Source organism: Thrips palmi, unplaced genomic scaffold (assembly GCF_012932325.1).
Source record: "Thrips palmi isolate BJ-2018 unplaced genomic scaffold, TpBJ-2018v1 HiC_scaffold_2, whole genome shotgun sequence".
NCBI lineage: Eukaryota > Metazoa > Arthropoda > Insecta > Thysanoptera > Thripidae > Thrips > Thrips palmi.
The window spans coordinates 5813585-5835484 of record NW_023144629.1 but is presented as its reverse complement, the minus strand read 5'-3'; the positions used below and the strand labels follow the sequence as shown (position 1 = coordinate 5835484).

At 57.3% G+C, this 21900-nt stretch overlaps 3 protein-coding genes and 1 non-coding gene across 7 annotated transcripts in view; 2 read left to right on the top strand and 2 right to left on the bottom strand.

Annotated features, from left to right (window-relative positions):
- Positions 1-132: 132 nt before the first annotated feature.
- Positions 133-16216, top strand: LOC117647075 (cytosolic purine 5'-nucleotidase). Of its 4 annotated transcripts, none has more exons than XM_034388579.1 (13): positions 133-250; positions 783-926; positions 11647-11720; positions 12949-13066; positions 13169-13264; positions 13354-13500; positions 13582-13675; positions 13760-13942; positions 14041-14215; positions 14295-14517; positions 14633-14870; positions 14954-15073; positions 15155-16216. In XM_034388579.1, the coding sequence occupies exons 2-13, from the start codon at positions 814-816 to the stop codon at positions 15284-15286; spliced, it is 1713 nt and encodes a 570-aa protein (XP_034244470.1). In that variant the 5' UTR covers positions 133-250; positions 783-813; the 3' UTR covers positions 15287-16216. The 4 variants fall into 4 exon arrangements, with proteins under 4 accessions (XP_034244470.1, XP_034244469.1, XP_034244467.1 ...); XM_034388578.1 differs by having other exon boundaries at positions 197-399; XM_034388576.1 differs by lacking the exons at positions 133-250; positions 783-926 and adding an exon at positions 4472-4860.
- Positions 16217-16409: 193 nt separating this feature from the next.
- On the bottom strand, positions 16410-16482 carry Trnar-acg. Its single transcript has one exon. It is a non-coding gene; the product is annotated as a tRNA-Arg (tRNA).
- Positions 16483-16617: 135 nt separating this feature from the next.
- Positions 16618-17862, bottom strand: LOC117646984 (gamma-secretase subunit pen-2-like). Its single transcript, XM_034388427.1, has 3 exons — positions 17528-17862; positions 17263-17367; positions 16618-17189 (listed from the first exon to the last, which is right to left on the bottom strand). The coding sequence occupies exons 1-3, from the start codon at positions 17586-17588 to the stop codon at positions 17050-17052; spliced, it is 306 nt and encodes a 101-aa protein (XP_034244318.1). The 5' UTR covers positions 17589-17862; the 3' UTR covers positions 16618-17049.
- Positions 17863-19116: 1254 nt separating this feature from the next.
- Positions 19117-21900, top strand: part of LOC117647006 — a 69422-nt gene continuing 66638 nt past the window's right edge. The window contains exon 1 of the mRNA XM_034388485.1: positions 19117-19173. The gene's annotated coding sequence lies outside the window, so the exon portion shown is untranslated. The remainder of the gene's footprint in view (positions 19174-21900) is intronic.

Sequence of the window (21900 nt, the reverse complement as noted above, 5' to 3'; positions counted from 1 at the left end):
GTTCATTCATTCAGCAACTCATTTGCGCGACTGTAGCCGCTCGCGGCGCCACGCTTCGAGACATCGATCTCGAGTGAGGCTTGGCGGCTTGGCAACAGCGCCGCCCCTCCCCTCCCCTCCCCTCCCCTCGGCGCCAGGCGTCGGGCAGACGACGCAAGTCTGGCCGTCTTCTGCTTGCTTTGCTTGCTTCTGCTACAGTGGTGTTGGTGTTGTCGGTGTTGTTGTGCCGCGGTTCCATTGCGCCGCTCTGGTAAGGTCACAACTCCCGCTGCCGTTCGAAAGCGAAACTCGGTGCGAATTTCGGTTTGGCGGTGCTTTTCCGAGCGCGCGGCGCTAGACCCGCGGCAGGCCGAGAGGCGACGAGGCGACCCGGACCAAGCGGAGCCCGAGGATGAAGAGGTTAGGACCGACTCGACGCCCCTCTCTCACACAGCGCAGCGCAGTGCAAAGCTTGGCGAATTTGTCCGAAACGCGTTGTGGCGTAGCGGGGCAGCCCGCCTTCGTCGGACTGGACGGTCTGGACTCTGGTTTGTGGGTTAGGACGGTCCTACTGGCCGTTGAACCAGATCCTCGCCGACCGGGGGGTATTTTGGGAGGATGTGCGTCCCCGTTCGTTGACACAAGTCGACCGTGACACGGTGTGACACGGTTTCCTTGCCGTCGGCTTGGAGTCACTCTCGCTGCCAGACGCCGTTGTTCGCTCCGGCCTGGCACTACTCAAGACTGTCATGGCTGGTGGTTCGACTGGTTGTTTCTGAGCCGTTTTCTCACTCGCTCTGCAGATCGAAGCTCGCGCCTTGCGGCCCTTGCGGGATGGACGTGACCATGGAGCCCTTCCACGGCCCGCCCCTGTCCCCGGGGATGGTGGCCACGCCGTCCAACGGGAAGAACCCTGGGGGCAAGTGGTACAGGAAAGCAGCGCACAGGTAAGTAACGTTGCCAATTTCTACCCGACGAAAAAAAATTATCCAAAATTTAATAAGAAACTTGTTTTTAAAGAGGATCACAGCATCTCTGCTACATGTAATGTATTGCATGTGTGTTGTCACCGCTCTCTAGCCTGATAAGATAAAAATGTGAGCCCAGTCCACCTTGCACTTGACTGGCTTAAAAGCGTTCTTTGTACAGTCAACCTCTTGGGGGATTAAGGATCGTGAAAGCACACTTTTGTGCATCAGAATGCACGACTACACAGTCACGTCATACCGTAAAAGACAATGTTGTGGGTCCCTGCATGCGAAGGGCTTGAGCCTGTCTCCCCCCCCCCCCTCCGGCCACTGCAGACCGATTCCCAGAGTCGTTGTCGTCGCTCTGTCTCTCTCGCACCTACACGGGACGCCCCACGAGTGCGAGAGAGACAGAGCGACGGCAACGACTCTCGGAATCCGTCTGGTGGCGTGAGCGTGGGCACGATGTGCTTGTGGTACGCGCCGCCGCGCCCGTGCTGCAGATGTTACCCGGACACGCGAGGCGCCGAGCGACGACCACGACGAGGGCCTTCTTTATGGCCGCGGCGAGGCAGGGCTGCAGACTTATTCCGTCGCTCTGTCTCTCTCGCACTCATGGGGCGTCCCGTGTGGGTGCGAGAGAGACAGCGATGAAAACGGCTCTCGGAATCAGTCTGCTGCGGGGCTGCGGCCGATGCGGCGGCCCGATACTGAGGAGAGGGCCTCGCTTCGCCTCATTTTTGGCGTTGGCCTCTCTCGGCGACGTCGGCGTGCTGTTACGCGACGCGTCACTACACGGGTCACTCTTCGGCCACCTCTTTCCCGGGCTGCTCTGTGGCGTCATTGTCGTTGTTGTTTTCGCTCTTGTTGTCTTCGTTTGTTGCGCTGCCGCGGCATGCCGTGTCGCGGCACTGTCGCCCCCGGTCGCCCCGCCCCAATCAAGTGCTCGACGCGCTAAAGCCGGCCGGGCCGGCGTGGCCGAGGCCGCGGTCACGCGAGGCTGTCGCTCTGTCTCTCTCGCACCTAGACGGGACGCCCCATGAGTGCGAGAGAGACGGAGCGACTCAGCTGGCCGCGCCAAATGCATGTCGTGCGGCACGCGTTCGCGCGCGTGTCTCTGGCGGGGCGGGGCGAATCTCACTCGCCCCCGACAAGGGAGGTATTTTTGGGCCCCAAAACGCGTGCGTGTTTCTGAATGGAGCGGCCGACTACTATTTCGGTCCTTGGGTCGGTCGGTGGGTCGGCGGGTCGGTTTGCCAGTGGCGTGGGCCGCTTGAGGTTGCACCTGAACTGCACCATGTCGTGCGGCACGCCCAGCAACCCATTCCGAGAGTCGCTTTCGTTGCTCCGTCTCTGTCGCACCCACGGCACCCTCGGGACGGCCCGCGAGTGCGACAAGGGCAGAGCCATGGCAGCCGTTGCTGGGCTCGCGGCCCACGGCGAGCCTGCCGAGGAGCCGGGCGAGGAGCGCTGGTTTATTTCGAACAAATCAGTCTGCATGGTTTCGCACTGACAGGCCGGCCCGCTACGGTACACGGTAAGCCGCGGTGACGCGGCGCCGCGCCTCGGCGTTTGGCAGCGGTTGCTTGGCTCGCCCCGCCGCGCCCCGCCCCGCCCCGCCGCGCCCCGCCCCGCCCCGCCCCGCCCCGCCCCGGCCCGGCCCGCACAGGTTCAAGGCCTGGCTATCGCGTGCTATCTCGAAAGTGGCGGCGTGGGCCCGTGAGCGGGGCGAGAGGGAAGGGCGTGAGCTGGCGTGAGCCCGCCTCCTTGGCGGCAGTTCGCGGCCGCCACCGCCACCGCCCTCATGAACCGCATGCGCCTGGACGCGCACCGCCGAGGCCGCCCTCGTCCTCCCTGACCCCCGGCTCCGGGACGCCGACCTTGGCCGACGCGTCCCTCTGGCGGCGGCCGCGTGCTGCACCCAGCGGCCCGAACGCGGGCATGTATTTATAAACCGCGCGCTGCAGCGGACTCGTCCCGAGAGTCGCTCTCGCTCCCACACTGGGCGCCGCATGTGAGTGCGCGAGAGACAGAGCGACGAAAACGACTCTCGGAATCGGTGTGAGAGGGCGGCGGGGGCAACGGGGGCGATCCCTGCGCCGTGATAGAAGGCTTCGGTGCGCATTGCGGAGTGCAAGGGGTGGGGGTGGGGGGAGCTCGCGGTGCACGCCGTCCCGGCCGTCCCGGCCACACATACATTGTCTTTGTGACGGGAGGAAATTAAGCACCCTCGACACCCATTCTTTACGGCGACTTGGCCGGCCCGCCGCCAGCAGGCGCCCGAAACTTGAGCCAAATCGGCCCGATTTCGACGTGACATGACGGCCCCTTTGTTTGCTAAACAGCGAGCGGGGTGCTGTACACCAGTGTACACCGCACGACACGGGCCGGCCCTGCGCCGTCGCGCCTCGAACCCCGTGGGGGTAGGCAGTGCCGCCAGCCTGCGCCGTGCTCCGGGACTGCCTAGCCGCGCTCTGCAGGCTGATGTCCGAGGGCCGCCTCGTCTCCCTGTCTTTGTCGCACTCATGGAAACGGTTCTTCGGCAGTGTGCTGGCGACGGCGAATTTGGCGTAGCGGGGGCCGGGGGCGGCCGGAGGCCTCGGCGCGCACGCGCACGCGCACCCACCACACTCGCTTATCTATTCGAATCGACACGACGGCGGCGGCGGAGCCCCCCCTCCCCTTTCCCCTTTCCCCTTGGGGACCGCGCCGCGCCGCGCCGCCGCAGCCCGCGTCCGAATTCATCGTTTTCAAATTATAACCACGAAAACCAAAGCCGCATTATTACGCAACAATTGTGTCATCATCGCGGTGGCGTGGCCCGGCGTGGCGGGCGGGGCGCGGGGCGTTTGCCCGACGGTGGTGTGGTGGCGGCGGGGAGGGCCGGGGGGAATTTTCCGTTATTTTTTCGTTTTCCGGAATTATCGCGCACACGATGTCGATATGCCGGCCGGGCGAGCGTCGCGCCGCCTCCGTCCCGATCGTAAACACACTGGGATGTGGTGCCGGGATTTCGTCACACGCCTTCGCGGACCCTGTGGCACCCTGTGGCCGCGTAGCAGCGCGATAACGCCTTCAGTGTGTTGCGACCCGCGGAGCCGCGTAGACCTTCTCCCTTTCGCGCACCGTTACGTCGTCGGCGTTGTCTTGGTGCCGCCTTGCCGCCGCGCCCCGCCGTGCCGCGCCTTGCCGTGGCGCTCGCTGTCGCCAAGTGCCGCGTCGTGTTCCTGGACGGCCTCGTCCACCACCGCCAGCCCCGCCGGCCGCCCTGCGCGCTGCTGCATAGATCCGTGGGTGTCGCGATCGCGAGCCGTTTGTGTATGCAGAGACCCGCCCGCCAGACCACCGCCACACTGTGGGACGGGAACCCCGCGCGCGCGGCCTAAACACTAGACGCGTTTTGAGCTCCAGAGTCGCTAAATGGGACTCGAACCGAACGTGTGACCCCACCAATGGATACCCCGTTCGGAGAGCAATCCATTGGTGGGGTCGCACGTTCGGTTCGAGTCCTTCTTAGCGACTCTGGAGCCCAAAACGCGTCCGACTGACATCACGGACCTCTGACGGAAGGACGGATCCCGGACGCGCTGTCTGACGTGGACGTGTCTGGCGGGCGGGCTGCGGTGGCGCTCAGTGAGGGTGGCTTGCAGGTCGAAGCCATGGACCGACGGCGCAAGAAGAGCGCAGAGGTGCGCATCGTGGCCCCCGAGGACGTGTCCGTGTCCGGGGCCGTGCGCAGGACCTCCTTGACCAGCGGGCGCAGGACCCCCGAGCACCGCCTCGGCGCCGGCCTCGCCTCCGACCTCGGCCAGCTGAGCCTCACGCGCAACGACCGCTCCGAGATCGACCTGGACGGCTTCATGACCGGCATGGAGAGCTCGGCCTGGGTGGACGAGCGCGAGCTGGGCCATAGGTGAGCCACCTTCGGAACCAGGCGGCAGGTGTTGGGATAGGTCGCCGTCTCGTTAGGTCGCTCTCTCTCTCTCTCTTCTCTCTCTCTCTTCTTCTGTCTGCTACCGCGTGTACCGTCCTTTTCCTCGTCCACCTTCTTGCCCTCGCGTTGGGATTGGTTCGGCCCGGATACACACACACACTCAACATGCACACACAGATAGGCAGACAGGCACCGGGCGGACCCTGCCCGCCCGGAGTGTAGGCCACCCCTCGCACAGCTGTTGTAACGCTGCGGTGGCGGTGGCAGTGTGGTGGCGATGGCCGTGCCTGGCCGAGGCCCCGAGCCCCTGCCCCTGGGCCCCAGGGAGCCGCCGCCACCCCGGCCGGCCGGGCCAACGCCAACAACAACCCGAGGGCCTACGCCGGGCCGCGTAGTACGCAGCACGGAGGATCGATAGCCAACCTTTCTGAATGCAAACCTCTTGGCGAGTCGGGCGGCGCCGCTGCCGTCACCCGCGTGCCCGCGTCCCGCCGAGGAGGGCCCCAAGGGCAGCCCCGTCGCCCCGTCAAGGGCCGGCCCTACCCAGGCCCCCGCCGTGAAAGGGCTGCCCACTGTACTGCGGACTGACTCCGAGAGTCGTCGCCCTGTCTCCCTCGCACCTACACTGGACGCCAGCGACGAAAACGACTCTTCGGAGTCAGCCTGCTGGTTGACGGCGGCCTGGCGTGCCTTTGACGGCGCGGTTAGCGGTCGTTTACGGCGTGCCGTCGCGGAGCCCGTCGCGGAGCGGTGCTGTCGGCGACCTCTCGCTGGAGTCTTCTTGTCCGCCGGACCTGAAGCCACACTCGCACCCGCAAGGTGCGTGCAGGCTCGGACTGGCCCCCAAAAGGCCCCGGCAGATAAGACGGCAAAAGGCCCCCGATCATCATAGTTTTTACCCTTCATGACCAACTTTGTGAGTCTACCGCTCCCACACAAGTTGCGGTCAATAGCCTAGGCAAAATCGTTGTGGTCAACGTCTTCCCGATACAGGGCATGAAAGAGTAGGGTCTTAAGAATACTAGGACGTCGAGGGAGGCCTTTTACGGCTACTAGATTGGACACAGTGGCCCCCCAAAGTCAGCAAAATCAGCAAATTTCCGAGATTCGACCACTTTTTGACCAACTTTGGTCCCAAAATCGTTGCGGTCAAAGGCAAAATCGTTGTGGTCAACGTCTTCCCGATACAGGGCATGAAAGAGTAGGGTCTTAAGAATACTAGGACGTCGAGGGAGGCCTTTTACGGCTACTAGATTGGACACAGTGGCCCCCCAAAGTCAGCAAAATCAGCAAATTCCGAGATTCGACCACTTTTTGACCAACTTTGGTCCCAAAATCGTTGCGGTCAAAGGCAAAATCGTTGTGGTCAACGTCTTCCCGATACAGGGCATGAAAGAGTAGGGTCTTAAGAATACTAGGACGTCGAGGGAGGCCTTTTACGGCTACTAGATTGGACACAGTGGCCCCCCAAAGTCAGCAAAATCAGCAAATTTCCGAGATTCGACCACTTTTTGACCAACTTTGGTCCCAAAATCGTTGCGGTCAAAGGCAAAATCGTTGTGGTCAACGTCTTCCCGATACAGGGCATGAAAGAGTAGGGTCTTAAGAATACTAGGACGTCGAGGGAGGCCTTTTACGGCTACTAGATTGGACACAGTGGCCCCCCAAAGTCAGCAAAATCAGCAAATTTCCGAGATTCGACCACTTTTTGACCAACTTTGGTCCCAAAATCGTTGCGGTCAAAGGCAAAATCGTTGTGGTCAACGTCTTCCCGATACAGGGCATGAAAGAGTAGGGTCTTAAGAATACTAGGACGTCGAGGGAGGCCTTTTACGGCTACTAGATTGGACACAGTGGCCCCCCAAAGTCAGCAAAATCAGCAAATTTCCGAGATTCGACCACTTTTTGACCAACTTTGGTCCCAAAATCGTTGCGGTCAAAGGCAAAATCGTTGTGGTCAACGTCTTCCCGATACAGGGCATGAAAGAGTAGGGTCTTAAGAATACTAGGACGTCGAGGGAGGCCGTTGGCCGCAACTAGATCGAAGCAGTGGCCGCTCAAATTCAGCGAAAACGGCCACTTTCGGAGATTCAATCACTTTTTGACCAACTTCGTGACGTTACTGGTCACAAATCCAAAGGCCCCGGCAGATTTTTCTGCCTGTCTGCCCTGGCCAGTCCGAGCCTGGGTGCGTGGTTCGAATCCCGGCGGCGGCGAGGCGTCCCTCACTTTGGCCCCTAAATTGTTTCCCTGTGACCCTGTGCTACTTCCGCGCCCCAAAGGCCAGAGGGTGGTTGCCCCAGTGAACCGGGCGGGGCGGGGCGGGGCGGGGCGGGGTGTTGAATGTTACAGTTCGCGTGACCGGGGTGCCAGCCTAAGGAGCGGAAAGCGGGGCCTCCCGTCAGCTCGTTGTTTGTTGTTGTTGTTGTTGTTGTTGCACTGTGCTGCCCAGGACGGCACCGCTTCCTGATGCGGCGACTGCGCAGCGCAAAGCGCGCTCGCGGGGGGGAAATATAATTACATGAAAGTCCCTCGGGAAAGCGGAAGAAAAGGTGTAAAAAGAAAAAAAGAGTTTCTCGACGAAGTTAATGGAAAACCAATCATCCTCTCTCCCTCTCTCTCTCATCATCATCACGCAGCAGAAATCTAAAACGTTCGGGCGCAGTGATTGTTGCCCACAAAATTACTATAGGAGTGGGTCGGTGGGGCGCGGTCGCCGTGTCGTGAGAGCGTCGCAGTGTGTTGGCGGGGCGGGACGGGGCGGGGCGGGACGTGGCGGGGCGGGCCTTTTAAGGCGTGGGCTTGCGCAATGCAGTTAGTGCGATTTGGGCCGGAAGCACGCGCCGGAATGCGTGCCGACTTTCTTTCTTTGCTATCGACACGACGACGGGTCGGGTTACACTGTAGGCACGTAGGGCGGATGGCGCGCGCGGCGCAGCGCGGCCGCCGAATTGCAATGTGGGTCGTCGACCCCGCCCCGCCCCGCCCCGCCCGGCGGCGCGCTCAATGGCAATCAAAACAAGGTTTTTGAGTGGAACTGAGTGGAACTCCCCCCATCATCCCGCCGCCGTGCTATCTCACCGCATCGCGCTCACCGCTGCTAGTGTGACCGGCGCGTGCCCTCGTGTGTGTGTGTGTCCATTGTTTGTGTCTTTGGATGAAACGGAGACAGCCGGCCGGAGAGAGCTAGCGAGCGACGACGGCGGCGCCGGGCGATTGGTGGGTTTGCTTGCCTCGGCTTGCGCCGCGTGGCGCATGGAATGGCTCTGCCGCAATGCGCGCACACTTTGTATGACTCGATCTGGGGAACGCCGGCAGCAAGCTCGTTCCCACAGTGTCTACGGGATGGCTCTTTCGGGGTCGCAAAAGTGGCCAAAATGCCGTTGAAATCAACAGCATGGCCAACTTTCTCAGTTGAATACTGTGACAGCCAGTTATATGCGGTTTAAGCTGTTTGGTTTAACGCGGTCGATGGGAACGCCAGCAAGTGTTGCAAATGTGGACGCTGTGTTTCCGCGAAGGCCCTCGCAGCCCCGCCTTCACTGGAAGTGTTTGCTGCGGCCATTCCGCCCTTTATCTGAGGCTCTCGGTGCAGTCGTGGGGCGGGCGGGCAGGGCGGGCAGGGCGGGCCCACCAGGGCCGGGCGGTGCATCCCTCCCACCGCCCCCCGCCGCGCCCCGCCGCGCCCCGCCGCGCCCCGCCGCGCCCCACCGCGCCTCGCCGCGCCCCGCTGGCTCGGCGGCGTCGCCGCGCTGCGCGGGCCGCGCGCTGCGGCCCAGTCAGGTAGTAGCGCTCCGCGGCGACGCACGCTCGCGCACGCTGGTGTACTCGACGACCGCCACCGCCTCCGCGCGCCGCCGCCCCCTATCGGCGTGCCGCGACGCCGCGCCGACGCCGCGCCGACGACGTCCCTTTGTTGTGTCGGTCAGCTGGGTGCGCGCGCAGCCCCCGCACCGCGACGCACGCACCGCGCCGCGCCCCGCGACCCGCCCCGCCACCCCCGCGAACAGTGTTTGGTTCGCGATCAGCTGTTAGGCCGCCAAGCCGCGGCTCAGCCGCACCATGTGGTTGAAGGACCCCTCTCGGTCCGAGCCCGACCACGAGTAAGTACCCGCCTCCCTCGCACCCCCGAGGGACGCCCCCTGCGGGTGCGAGAGGGACGGAGCGACGAAACGACGCTTTGCCAGGCCGGCCAGGCCCAACCACCCCCCCCCCCCCCCCCCCCGGGCGTTGGCCCAGCACCGCGCTGTTTACAACTTGCCGGCGCGGGAAAAAGAAAAGTAGCACTTCATTCAGCCGGTGTCGTAGAGTGGGGCTCTGCACTGGGAATTCCCCGACGAGCATGTCCAAGCCACTGCCAAAGGGGTGGCCGCCGGCAACTGGGGTCAGGGACTGTCGAATGGGGACTGTCGAATGGGGACGGTCGAATGGGGACCGACGAATGCCGACGCAGTCGCGTTCGGACTGCGTCCAGCGAGGACTGCGTCAAATGGGGATGCATAACAATGGCAAACCACTCTAAAATTCAGAAATTAAATGCTTCTCTCGCTCTGTTGTCAGCGCTGCCAAGGGATGAGGCAAGTTACATGTGTGCGTCTTCTGGCAAACATGGCACATCGCGCTGGGAAAAGCACACACACACTTACACACACGAAAAGGGAAAGTTTTGCTGTGTTGGCGACGCGCGGGTCAGGCCGACGAGCGCGTTGTGTCGCTGTGGCTGATTTGTCGTCTCGGAATGATGAGCCCGACTGGGATTTGGCAGCGGGAAGTCAAAGTGATGCATTCGGTTTACTACGTACCACTGTACCAGCGCGTCGCAGCATGCCGCATAGCGTCGCGTGGCGTCGCATGGCCTGGCCTTGCCCGCGGGTACCTCATACACAGCCCGCTGGGCGCGCGCCCAAATCGCGCTGGCCGTCCCCTCGCTACGTGTGTGTGTGTCAGAGAGAGAGAGAGAGAGAGAGAGAGAGAGAGAGAGAGAGAGAGAGAGAGAGAGAGAGAGAGAGAAGGGGGGGGGGACCTTAATAGTATATGTCCACGCTGCCGGAAACAGGCTGGCGGCGCCCGCGCGCTTCCGCCAGCATCGTCGCCATCGGTGTGAGTTTGTACTACTACGTACAACAGCAGCGCACCGATCCTCTAGCAGTGTCGCCGCCAATTGGTTTCCTCTTTTTGTACGCTGCGCGTGGCGGCGGTGCGGCGCGGCCGCTTCCACGAAGCGCTGGCCGTGTCGCGTCCGAATGCAGGCAGCGAGGGCGTGTGCGGCGGAAGGCACCACCACTTCACTCACTTCACCCGGCGACACAAAGACTGCATCAGCCAAAGTCGCGAGAGAGATGTCTTGCACGAGTCAATACCATCGGTGTGGCCGCCATGACGCAATGCTAGTTCGCCACCGCGAAACCACCTCGCCGCTGGACTCCTCCGAGTGACTCACTGTTTACGGTGTAGTGCGCGGCCGGCGTGGCCCCGACGCACGGTGCCACTGTACCTGGTACAGTCGGTGCACTTCCAACGAAGACGGGGGGCCGGGCCGTGTCAGATTTCGTCGCCGATTCTTTGTTTCTAATCGGATAATGACCGTGCCCCCGGGGAAGTGAAGATAATTTCTGCCTCGCTGGGGATTGTTGTGGGCGGGTTTACAGTGTGCAGAGAGCTGCGGGAAAGTGGCGACATTTTCCTCACTGTTTTTCCTGACAGCGTCCCGGCCAATGTGACGAAGTGCGACGAAATGCGGCAAAGTGAGGAGAGTGTGAGAGGTGGCGGCGGCGTGCCACCCGCCCCTCTCTCTCTCTCTCCCTTTTTGTGTGGCAGAAAATAACCTGGCCGTGCCGAGCCGCGCCAAGCCTGGCCAAGCCGCGCCTTCGCAGGGAAGGGCGGCGCCGGAGTCGGAGGATGCTGTGGGCGGCGGGGCGGGCAGCGAGGAGGATGATCCAAGGCTCGGCAGGGAAGTCCGGCTTACACTGTAGGCTCTCCGTCCCTGGAGCCGCCCGGCGGTCCCACGCGCACTCGCACAGGCCCGATTTCAAAGTTCGTTTTTGAAAGGCGCCGAGCGACGACGCGACGGTGTGGTGGTTGGGGGAGGTGGGGGGGGGGTGTCTTTTGTCCGCGGGCAAAGCCATAAGCCACCCCCTGGACTCCAGCGGGCCGTGGGCCGCGGGCCGCCCCCACACGCACACGCGTGTGCCACGCCACGCCACGCCACGCTACGCCGTACCGCGCCTGTCGTACTGTACATCGATCGCACACAAGCTTGGCTGCTCGTTCGGGAACGATGACCGGACAGCAGCTGAGTTGGCGGGGCGGGGCGGGGCGGAGTGGCTATGGTGCACCGCGCGGGGGTGGCGCCGGGGGCGGCCCGCCCGCCGCCCGGTCCCGCCGCCGGAGACTGGGGCATTCCAGCCTCGTCGTGGCTCGTCGAGGATCGACCCAGTGCAGTGCTGGCTGGAGCTGGAAATGATGATCAGGGGCGGGGATTGTCGCCTGTCGGCGTGCAGGCCGTGCAGGACCCCCGGGATCCTCAGGCAGGGGCGGATCCAGGGGGGGGGGAGGACGATTGACCCCATCTTGTTCCCTAGACAGCCGCCTGAAAGGTAGTCCACACTTTTCCCCTGTTAGTCGGAAAACAGCGCAACTTTGCCCCTCCTGCCCCGCTCTGGATCCAGGATGCCGCTGGGATGAAGGAGGCCCTGGACTGTCATGACCCTTCTGGCCTGCGCCACTCATGTCCACTCATGCCGTGCCGTTGCTCTCTGATTGCAGGATTTTCGTGAACCGGTCGCTCCATCTGGAGAACATCAAGTTCTATGGCTTCGACATGGACTACACGCTCGCAGGTTCGTTTCTGTGTTTAGTTTTCATTTTGGCATTCAGGACTGGATAGCTGACTGACCGACTGACTAACTGACTGACTGACTAATTAACAGATTGATTGGCTTTCTGAACGACTGGCTCACTGACTGACTCTCTCCCACCCACACGGAGCGCACCACGAGTAAGAGAGAGACAGAGCGCCGAAAGCGATGACCGGAATCGCTGTGCAGCCCGGTCGGGGCCAGGCCGGGCCGAGCAGGGACCCCGGCAGCCCGCAGTGTGCCCACAGGGCCCGCAGCAGTGTAGGGGGCGGTGTAAACATGTTTATCGTTAGTTGGCCAGCGGGCCAGCGCGCCGGACCTAGACCCAGACCCAGGGCAGCCCAGGCCAGCCCAGCGGCCCGGGAGCCGAAAATGGGCCGCGACACTGTAACACTGTGGCGGGTCCCTGGCCTTTCCCTCCATGGCCCGTCGGCCCGCGGGGTATGTCTGGAGAGCGGCGCGCTGCTCGCGCGGGGTATCGTCACGCCGGCACCCTTTCTGGACCTTCTTACGGCTTCACAGTGGGCCAGAAGACCCCGCTGGAGGCGGTTGAAATCCCGGACGCGTTTGGAGCTCCAGCGTCGCTAAATGGGACTCGAACCGAACGTGTGACCCCATCAATGGATTGCTCTCCGAACGAGGAATCCATTAGTGGGGTCACACGCTCGGTTCGAGTCCTGGCCGCCGGTGCCTCTTGTGGTGTAGCCCGTAATGGTAATGGTAATGGCGGGTAGGCAACCCTCCTGGTTCTGCGTGTGGCGGCACTGCCTACCCAGCACGGCGCTCGGCTGGGTGCAGGCCTGCGCACTGACGCCGAGAGTCGTCTTCGTCGCTCTTTCTCGCACTCGTGGTGCAGGTGGAAGAGGGACGGAGGCGACTCTCGGAATGAGTCTGCAGGTGTAATTGCGGCCGAAGTGTGGAAATGTGGCAACGAGAGCGAGCCTGGCCACACGCCTGCCGGCGACCGGGGATGGGCGCTCCTGATTGGCGGAGACAGGCTGCCTGGGCTGGGTGTATATTTAGTGTGGAAGCTCTCCAACTTTTTGACGGCTGATCCGAGTGAGATCAATAACGGGAACGGGCAGAGCCAGAGCTACTTTTGGAAGTTTGGAGGTGACGCCGTGGGTGATGAATGCTCTGCAGGCTTTGCCCGGCCTTGCCTGCCTTTGCCGTTGCATGATTAATGATTTGCATCTCCGTTCCGTTGCAGAGTACAAGTCCCCGCAGTACGAGCGCCTCGGCTTCAACCTCATCAAGAAGCGCATGGTGGCCATGGGCTACCCGCAGGAGATCCTGGAGTTCGAGTACGATCCCTCATTCCCCGTCAGGTGAGTTGCAAAATTAGCCTTCACATTGTCATCAAGTGACCAAAATATTTCTCAGTGCGCAGTGGCTCGTCATTTTATTAATGTTTTTATTTCTTGTGACAGAGGCCTGTGGTTCGACTCGCAGTACGGAAACCTTCTGAAAGTGGATGCATATGGAAATATTCTAGTCTGTGTGCATGGTTTTGAATTTCTTAAGTTGTAAGTATTGCCTGAACAATTTTTGCTACTATTTTTGTTGTTCTCGTGGGAGTTTTTTTCACCTAAACTTGTATGCTTTCTGTTTTTAGCTCACAGGTTTATGAATTGTACCCTAACAAATTCTTGCAATTAGATGAGTCTCGAGTTTATGTATTAAACACTTTGTTTAATCTACCAGAGACTTACTTACTGGCCTGTTTAATTGATTTCTTCACTAATTCACCACAGTATACAAGGTATGTTTGTTGATTTAGCATGTGTCAGAATCATCATTAGTAAAGTATCAACTTTAAAGTGTCTTTTTTGAATTTTTACAGAGACAAGACTGGAGTCAAGGGAGGTGATCTCTTTATGTCTTTTAAGTCAATCTTCCAAGATGTGCGAAGTGCTGTAGATTGGGTTCACATTCATGTAAGCAGATAAATGGACTCGTGTTTGTCCTTTTGGCCACTTGCTTTGTTACATCTTTTAGTTATTAATTTATTTTTTTGGCAGGGTGATCTGAAATCAAGCACAATTCAAAACTTAGAGGAATATGTGAAGAAGGATGAACGCCTACCTATGTTCCTGGCACGAATCCGTGAGAGTGGAGCTAAAGTTTTTCTTCTCACAAACAGTGATTACAATTTTACTGATAATATCATGACATATCTGTTTGATTTCCCCCATGGAGCAAGAGTAAGTTTATAATTCAATTAAAATTTGGGGAGCAGGCTGAAAGGGGAAACTAATTATTTGACAACCTCAATACTCTATTCTCATTTCCTTCCTTGCAGCCAGAAGACCCACACCGTGACTGGAAAACCTACTTTGATGTAATTGTGGTTGATGCAAGGAAACCACTATTTTTCGGAGAGGGGTCTATCATGCGTCAGGTTGACACATCAACTGGAGCCCTCAGGGTTGGCACTCATATAGGTCCTTTGCAGACAGAGCATGTTTATTCTGGAGGTAAAATGTTTAAAATTATTATTTTTAACTCTCAATTTCCTTTTTTCAAAATCAATGTTTAACTTTGTTTTGGTTACAGGCTCATGTGATGTTTTTACTAAACTAATCGGAGCCAAAGGTAAAGATGTCCTCTACATTGGAGATCATATATTTGGTGATATTCTGAAATCAAAGAAGATCAGAGGCTGGCGCACATTCCTTATTGTCCCTGAATTAGTCCAAGAGCTTCATGTCTGGACTGATAAATGCCAACTCTTTGCTGACCTCCAGAATTTGGATGTCACTCTGGGAGAAATGTATAAGTAAGTTTTTGTTTTTCAAATCACAAAATACTTGTGCTGAAATATTGCCAATACCTATTGGGGAGTTAATTGTCACTAATTTATTCATTTCTTTCTTTCAAACTCTGTGAATTAGAAATTTGGACAGCAGCACAAAAGAGAAACCAGATATTTCCAAACTAAGGAATGCCATTCGTGATGTAACCCACAAAATGGACCTTGCCTATGGTATGATGGGCAGTTTATTCCGCTCTGGATCCAGACAAACATTTTTCTCTAGCCAAGTTGTGCGCTATGCTGACCTGTATGCAGCAACATTTTTGAATCTGATCTATTATCCTTTCTCATACATGTTCCGTGCACCTGCAATGCTGGTAATTTCCCCATCGACTTTTGTCCATTTACTGATCTGTTGAATTCTTGTCAACCTAAATTTTGTTTTCAATTTTTGCCCTAGATGCCCCATGAGTCCACTGTGGCCCATGAGCAGCGATTTGTGATGGAAAGCCCAATGATTTCCCGATCAAGGACATTTTCTATTATTGAAAATGAAGAGACTGACAATCATCGTCCAAAGGTTTGTTGTTAGCCAGGAAGTGTTAATCTTCTGTCTGATTTTCTGAGCTAAACTAAAGGTGTATTATTACTCTGGTTACAGCTGGAAAAGATGCACAGCATGGTGCCACATGCTCGTCCTGAAACACCACGTTGTGTGACACACAACCACGATGAGGACTATTCTGATGAAGAAAGTGATAGCATCAAATCCAACGAAGAGAAGACAGCATAATTTTGTTATTGTGTCAAGTATACTGTGGAGAGGCTTCTCCTACATTTTTTATGAGATTTCTAAGATGATTTGATCCAACATCAATGTGATACTAAGTTATATCTTGAAATTTACCACGGTTAATGTTGTTTCCAACCAGTATAAATTTGCTGCATTTAATCATGATGGATATCTATCACTGTTGACTCCTGTCTGTTTTTGACTCTCTCATGTTTCTTCATTTAACTTATTCTATGAAATTTAAAGTTTCGTATTTCTTGATTTTGTTTCTTTTTGAGGCAAGAAGCTGTTAATGTTATCCGCTAAAGAGACACTTCAATGCATTTAAATCAGATTCTTTTTTTGACACTTGTTTTCCATATTTAAGAAGGGCCTCTCTGAAGATGATGACTTAACATGCAGAAGAAAAAAAAAGTTTGAACCTGTCTTAATACTTTGGTCTGAAATGTTGGGTGATAGAGAATGTGGTTTGCATGGCAGTTGACTTTATATTATAAGAATCTATTGGCAGCATTGCCAAGAGGCTTTAGAAAATCAGATGTTTCTCAAAATTTACCAAATGGTCGCTGGTAGATATTTTTCTAGTGCCATGTATGTACAATCATAGTGAAATGTTGTTTAAGAATTTTAGCTAGGAAAAATAACACCACCTAATGTTTGAAAATCTCATCTCTGACACTCAAATTTCATTAGTCTTGCATTTTTTCATGTCAGTTTTCTTCCCCTCGTTGTTATTGTTCTGAGGGCTGCAGATATGTGTATCAATACACTGCCAGTAATTAATGATGCAAGTTATTTCCCTGAGAAAATAGTTTTTGTTGAACTTTAGGTTTAAGAGTAAGGAAGCTATATTAATTGATATTTTAAATGTTGTAATAGGCTATCAAAACAGTTTTGTAACATTATGTACAGCTTTTTAAAAATAAATGTTAATTTTTTTAAAAGAAATGGATTGCATTACGAAGTACCCTTCTCCAGACAGAAACCATGAAAACTAATGCAGTTGTTGTTGTTGGAGATGCTGCTCACCATGGAGCCGAGAGCTGCGAATGTTTTTCCTGTCACGAGGCCTTTTAAGCATACCCAATGATATGAGCGGAGGTACACGACACAAAAGAAGTCCCGACCCTGCCAGGATTCGAACCTGGAATCTTCTGATCCGTAGTCAGACGCGTTATCCATTGCGCCACAGGGCCAGCGCTGCGGGGGGAGGTGACTTCCCTGGCCATAAAGCGCCCACGATTTATTGATCGGACGAACATGCGGTGCATGGCGGGAATTTCAAACCGGTGGGAGAATTTTCTTGGAAAACGTGATAAATTTAGGAGAACTTTCAATATTGCATGGTTTTTTTATTTTTTCACACATGACTTATTACAATCCAACTGACTTATTTGCGATTTTTAAGAAAAGGTCACAAACTTTTCTAAATGACATCAAAATACAGAAAACTTTTTATCAATGAAGAAAAAGAAAGAAGACACAACTAAACCACAAAGAGCAAGCCATTAGGATGAAATACCCCATGAAAATTTTGTGGTTTCCTACATATTTCACAGGAACTTGCATACCGTTGCACACTCGCACATAAATTACATGAGAACTGCTTTATACTGAGAAAAACAACAAACAAAACCAAACTATCTACAAGACTCTACAGTATATACAAAACTCATTTGAGAATAGCTTTCTCTAATAATAAATCACCAGAGATAGCAAAGCATGATACAGTTTAAGGCACTCTACACATGAATTTGAGGAAGCTATGGACTTCCAGTGGGTATTATGAATGAAATAGATTCCCCCCAGTCTCCCCATTCAATACGATGTGTTTGGTACAAAACTATCCAGATGGTCAATGCAATAATCCACAGAAGTGCACCCACGCCAGAGAGTAAAACATCTGAAACAAAATAAAATTGATTGATAAAAAATTGCATGATAATAAAATAAGAGAAAAATGTGACCACGCATACATCTCTTTATTTCTTTTTGCTCGGGGTAAGGATCCGCAGTGAAAGCTGCTTTGTAAAACCAAACAAAATTGACGGCCCACAAAAGAGGCAGGAACGCCCAGCCAGCTGCAACATGCAAGAAATAAAAAGACTGAATATAATTATGTTTTTGGTTCAAAACCACATCATTGTTTAATTTTATCAAGAGAAATGATGAATGAAAACATTGAAAAAGACGACATTTATTGCTTCTCAGGAATGAGGGCCACCGGTTTTCACAATGTACCTCTGGCATAAAGTCTGCATATCTCAAGTTTCCTTTCGTTTCGCACTTTGGTCAGATCCATATTTGCAGTTCTCTCATAGCACTAATTGGCTGTCAAGACTTGGCAGGCGATGGGGTTCACCGGGTTCACCACACAATGACTACCGTCGGACTTCCCTGCGAGCGCACTGGGCCGCCGAACCCTCTCGCAACCCTCACGACCATTTCGCTCGTTAAATAACGCCCCCTTCCGGCGCCTTAAAATTAAAAGCGGACATAACTTCGATTTTCCACAAACGGCTGTCCCTGTTGGAGCCGACGGCAGCGGCCTAGCAGACGACAGAGGCGGTGCCGGCGGCGCGCTGCCATTGGTCGCCGGTCACTTCCCCGGGCCAATGGGAGAGCACCGTCGCTCGCGGGTTCCGCCAGCCGCCGCCAGGGGGCGCGACGCCGATCGTCTCTTGTCGTCACCGCGCAATCCCGCCCCCTTTCGAAGTTCGCAGGCCTTGCTTGCGCCCCAAACTGTTGCAGCGCGACGACCCGGCCCGACCTGCACACTGATTCCGTCGCTCTGTCTCTCTCGCACTCGTGGGGCGTCCCGTATGGGTGCGAGAGAGATGGAGAAATCAGTCCGACCGCGACCGGGAAGGGGAGACGAGTGGAGTAAACCGAGCCTCGTGCGTCGATGTCGGAAAGAGGCAACAGCACGCATTTGCAATTCAAGCGCGGCTGAAGGAGAGGCTGCCCGGCGGGCTGATTCCGAACTGTAGCTCTGTCTCTCTCGCGCTCATAGGGAGCGCCGTAGCGGTGCGAGAGAGACAGAGCGACGGAGCACCGCTCGGAACCAGTTTACAGAGATGCACCAACTGGCGTAACGGGTAACAGCCGGCTCGGGGGAGCTGAAGCTAAAGCAAGCTGGAGCTGGCGCGGTGTCTGCTTGGAATCGCAGATGCAGAGGCGCTGGCGCACCGTAACAGACACGCCACCATCAACACAATGGTCCGTCATGGTTTCATGTCCACTGTTTCCGCCTTCAGCACCACCACTGTCAGCGCGTCGCTCTGTCTCTCTCTCACGCACAGGGAACGCTCCTTGAGTGCGAGAGAGGCAGGACGACGGACACGATTCTTGGAATTCAGTCTGCCGGCGCTGGACTCAGACCACCAGGTGGGCCCACACTGTGAGCGCTGCCGTGCTGTGCCGGGCCGAGTCCCACGCTCCTCCCTCAGTGAGTCCCTCAGTCGGCACCGCCGCGCCCCGCCGTCCGGACGCCCCACCGCACCGCTCCGCCCACAGCGCGCCGGGCCGCGAGTTCGCGAGCGGAGCGAACACCCTCTCGCGCTACAGTGGCGCGCCAGTGCCACGCCAACCCCGGCTCGGCCGGCTCGGCCCACGTGGTCTGCGCGCACGCGGCACAGGGTGGTCATGTCCTTGCCGGCCCCGGCGTCTCGCCCGCGCCACGGCCACGGGGCTGCGGGGCCTCGGCCTGCACCGCGTCCGGGGACATAGCCTCCAGGCTCGCTGACTAATCTGAGCGGTCTGGTTGGATTGGAGCGGCCCACTGTTCGGATTTACTCAAGAGAGCGCCGCCTCCCCGTCGGCTCCTGTCGTCTGCAGTGGCCTCGCCGGCCTCGCCGGCCCCGCCGTCCGCACCGGCACGCTCAAGGGTAAGCTTCTTGGTGTTCGTGACCTGCGCGCCGTCGCTCTGTCTCTGTCGCACTCGCGGGGCGTCCCGGAGGGAGCGAGAGAGACAGACAGCTTGTCTCGTGGAGCGGCCTGGGTTGTTGGAATGCGGCGAAGACATATTGGCTGGTCCGGCGGCAGCAATATGTGGCGCCGACGGGGCGGAAGCGGAAGGGAAGGTCGTTCCAGTCGAATGCGCGCCGAAAGCCGGAAAGCCGAAAGCGGTAAGCGGAAAGCCGGAAAAGAGAAAGCTTGGCGCTCAAACTGAAAGACACGCGGTGCAGTCACCGGCGCGCGCGTTAGTTTGAGTTTGCGCGCGGCTCGAGCCGGTGAAAAATATGAAGAAAGTTTGGGCGAGGCGAGGGCGAGGCGAGGGCGATGCGAGAGCCTGATTGCCGCGATTCACGATCGCCACCTGTGCCGAGGCTGCCGGATCAACTGCAGGCAACAGCCGCTCTGTCTCCCTCCAACCAGTGCGGGTCCCCCATGACGGCTCTCGGAGTCAGTGTGCTGCGCTCCTCATGTCGCGGCGTCGCGTGGCTTCGCGTCTCATCGTAATTCGACGCCGTGGTGTCGACGGCGTCCTCGCCGCGTCCTGGCGGCGTCCTGGTGGCGTCTTCCCTTTTCGCTCCCCGACTCCCCCACAAAGGCCGTGTTCCTGGCGGCAGTGGCGGCAGTAGCGGCGGCTCGGGTGGCCGCCCACCAGAAGATTCGTTTGGTCGCTCTGTCTCTGTCGCACTCACGCGGCGCTCTGTAAGGGTGCGAGAGAGCGACCTTCTGAATGACTCGGCTGCCCGTGCAGTGTGCAGCCGGACGAGTCCACCGCCGTGGACGATCGGCGGCGTCTCTGGCGCATAGGCGCAGCATGCAGACTGACTCCGACTCGCACCTATAGGGGGCGCCCCATGAGTGCGAGAGAGACAGAGCGACGAAAGCGGCTTTCGGAATCAGTCTGCTGAACACAGGCAGCCTTGCACCGCGGCTTGCGGGGTGTCTTGGCCTCTGCAGTGAGTGCATGCATGGATTGGGCGAAGCAGCGCCAGCCAGCCCGGCCCGAGGCCCGGCCCCATGTGTGCCCTGCTCTCTCTCTCTCTCTCTCTCTCTCTCTCTCTCTCTCTCTCTTCTCTCTCTCTCTCTCTCTCGGCCCTCCAGCAATCAAACAGCCGGAAACTATATTTGTTCCGGTCTCGGGTTGCGCTAGTGCCCCCCCCCCCCCCCGGACTTCGGCCTCACGGTTGCTGCAAGCCGCGGCCAAGGGTGAAAAGAAAGAAAATCGAGAAAATCGCAGTCCTCTCCGCTGCTGCTCTATAAGGCGCGTGGGTTCGACTCCTCCGCCAGCAGCTGCGTCCAGCCGAGTGACTCGGAGAGGAGTCTCTCTCTCTCTCTCTCTCTCTCTCTCTCTCTCTCTCTCTCTCTCTCTCTCTCCTCTCCTCCCTCTCTCTCTCTCTCTCTCTCTCTCTCTCTCTCTCTCTCTCTCTCTCTCTCTCTCTCTCTCACTCTCACTCTCTCTCAAAACGCGTCCGGGTTTTCACCGCCACGCCGCTCTTCCGGCAAATCCAGTGTGGCGGCGCGGGCAGCCACGCGGTGGCGGCCATGGCGGCCATGGCGGCGGCTCGCTCTCTCGCTTTCTGCACATCAAAGCGCTCGCTCGGATCGCAATCCCGGAACATTGTTGCCATAATTCGGGTGCAGCGCTGCCACCTGAGCAGGCAAACATTCCCTCTGGCTTCGGCAAGCTGGCTCAGCTGCAGCGCTACACGAGCGACACGCAGCCAGCAGCCCGCCGCTCCATCATCGCGCACCTGGCTGCCATTGGCTGCCACCTGACTCCGCGGCCCATTCATCGCCAGGTGCATTATGGGTAATAACGGCATTAATAATGTCGTCCGCCAATCGATCACTGTTGGGGCGAAGGGTAGAGAGAGAGAGAGAGAGAGAGAGAGAGAGAGAGAGAGAGAGAGAGAGAGAGAGAGAGAGAGAGAGAGGAGGGGGGGGGGGGGAGGTGGATGATCCAGGCGTCTTAATGGCACAGCTGTTTCCAAGTGGTTCGAGGTGCGGCGCCTCGGCGGCACGACGGCGTCGCTGCGGTACACTGGTACACTGCTGTGCGAGATTTAATAAAGCTCACTTTACGAGAGATTTTTACGAGAGCCGTCTCCCTTTCGCCACCGGTTTTATAGTACCTGAAGGGGAAAAATGGAGTGCGTCGGCGGCGGGCGGGGGCGGGGGGGTGGGGGGGGGGCAGAGGGGGCAGATATTAAGGAGAAGACTCGCCTGCAGCTATTATGAGTCCCGATTATCATCCCGTCTCTTTCCCTCCATGCCCCCCGCCCCCTCTCTCTCTCTCTCTCTCTCTCTCTCTCTCTCTCTCTCTCTCTCTCTCTCTCTCTCGGCCACCTCCTCGAAGTGCGCCACGGCCTCTGCGGCCTCCTCCACGGCCTCATTACAGCCCGACAAATCCAGCACTCAGCAGCGTGCCGCCGCCGCGCCGCCCGGGCAGCGCAAAGTGCAACCTCCCTTCTAATTTATGCCATTCTTTCCTCCATTTTGTTATTCCGCTGCTCCGCCACGCGGCTGACTGAAACACGACTAAAAAAAATAACGTCAGAAAAAATTGCGATTATTTTTAGTTTCTTTCAGTGTCCTTATTTCACCGCTGTGCTTGCAGCAGTGCGTTTTACTTGGTTTGGTGCGGCTGCTTTTCTTATTTT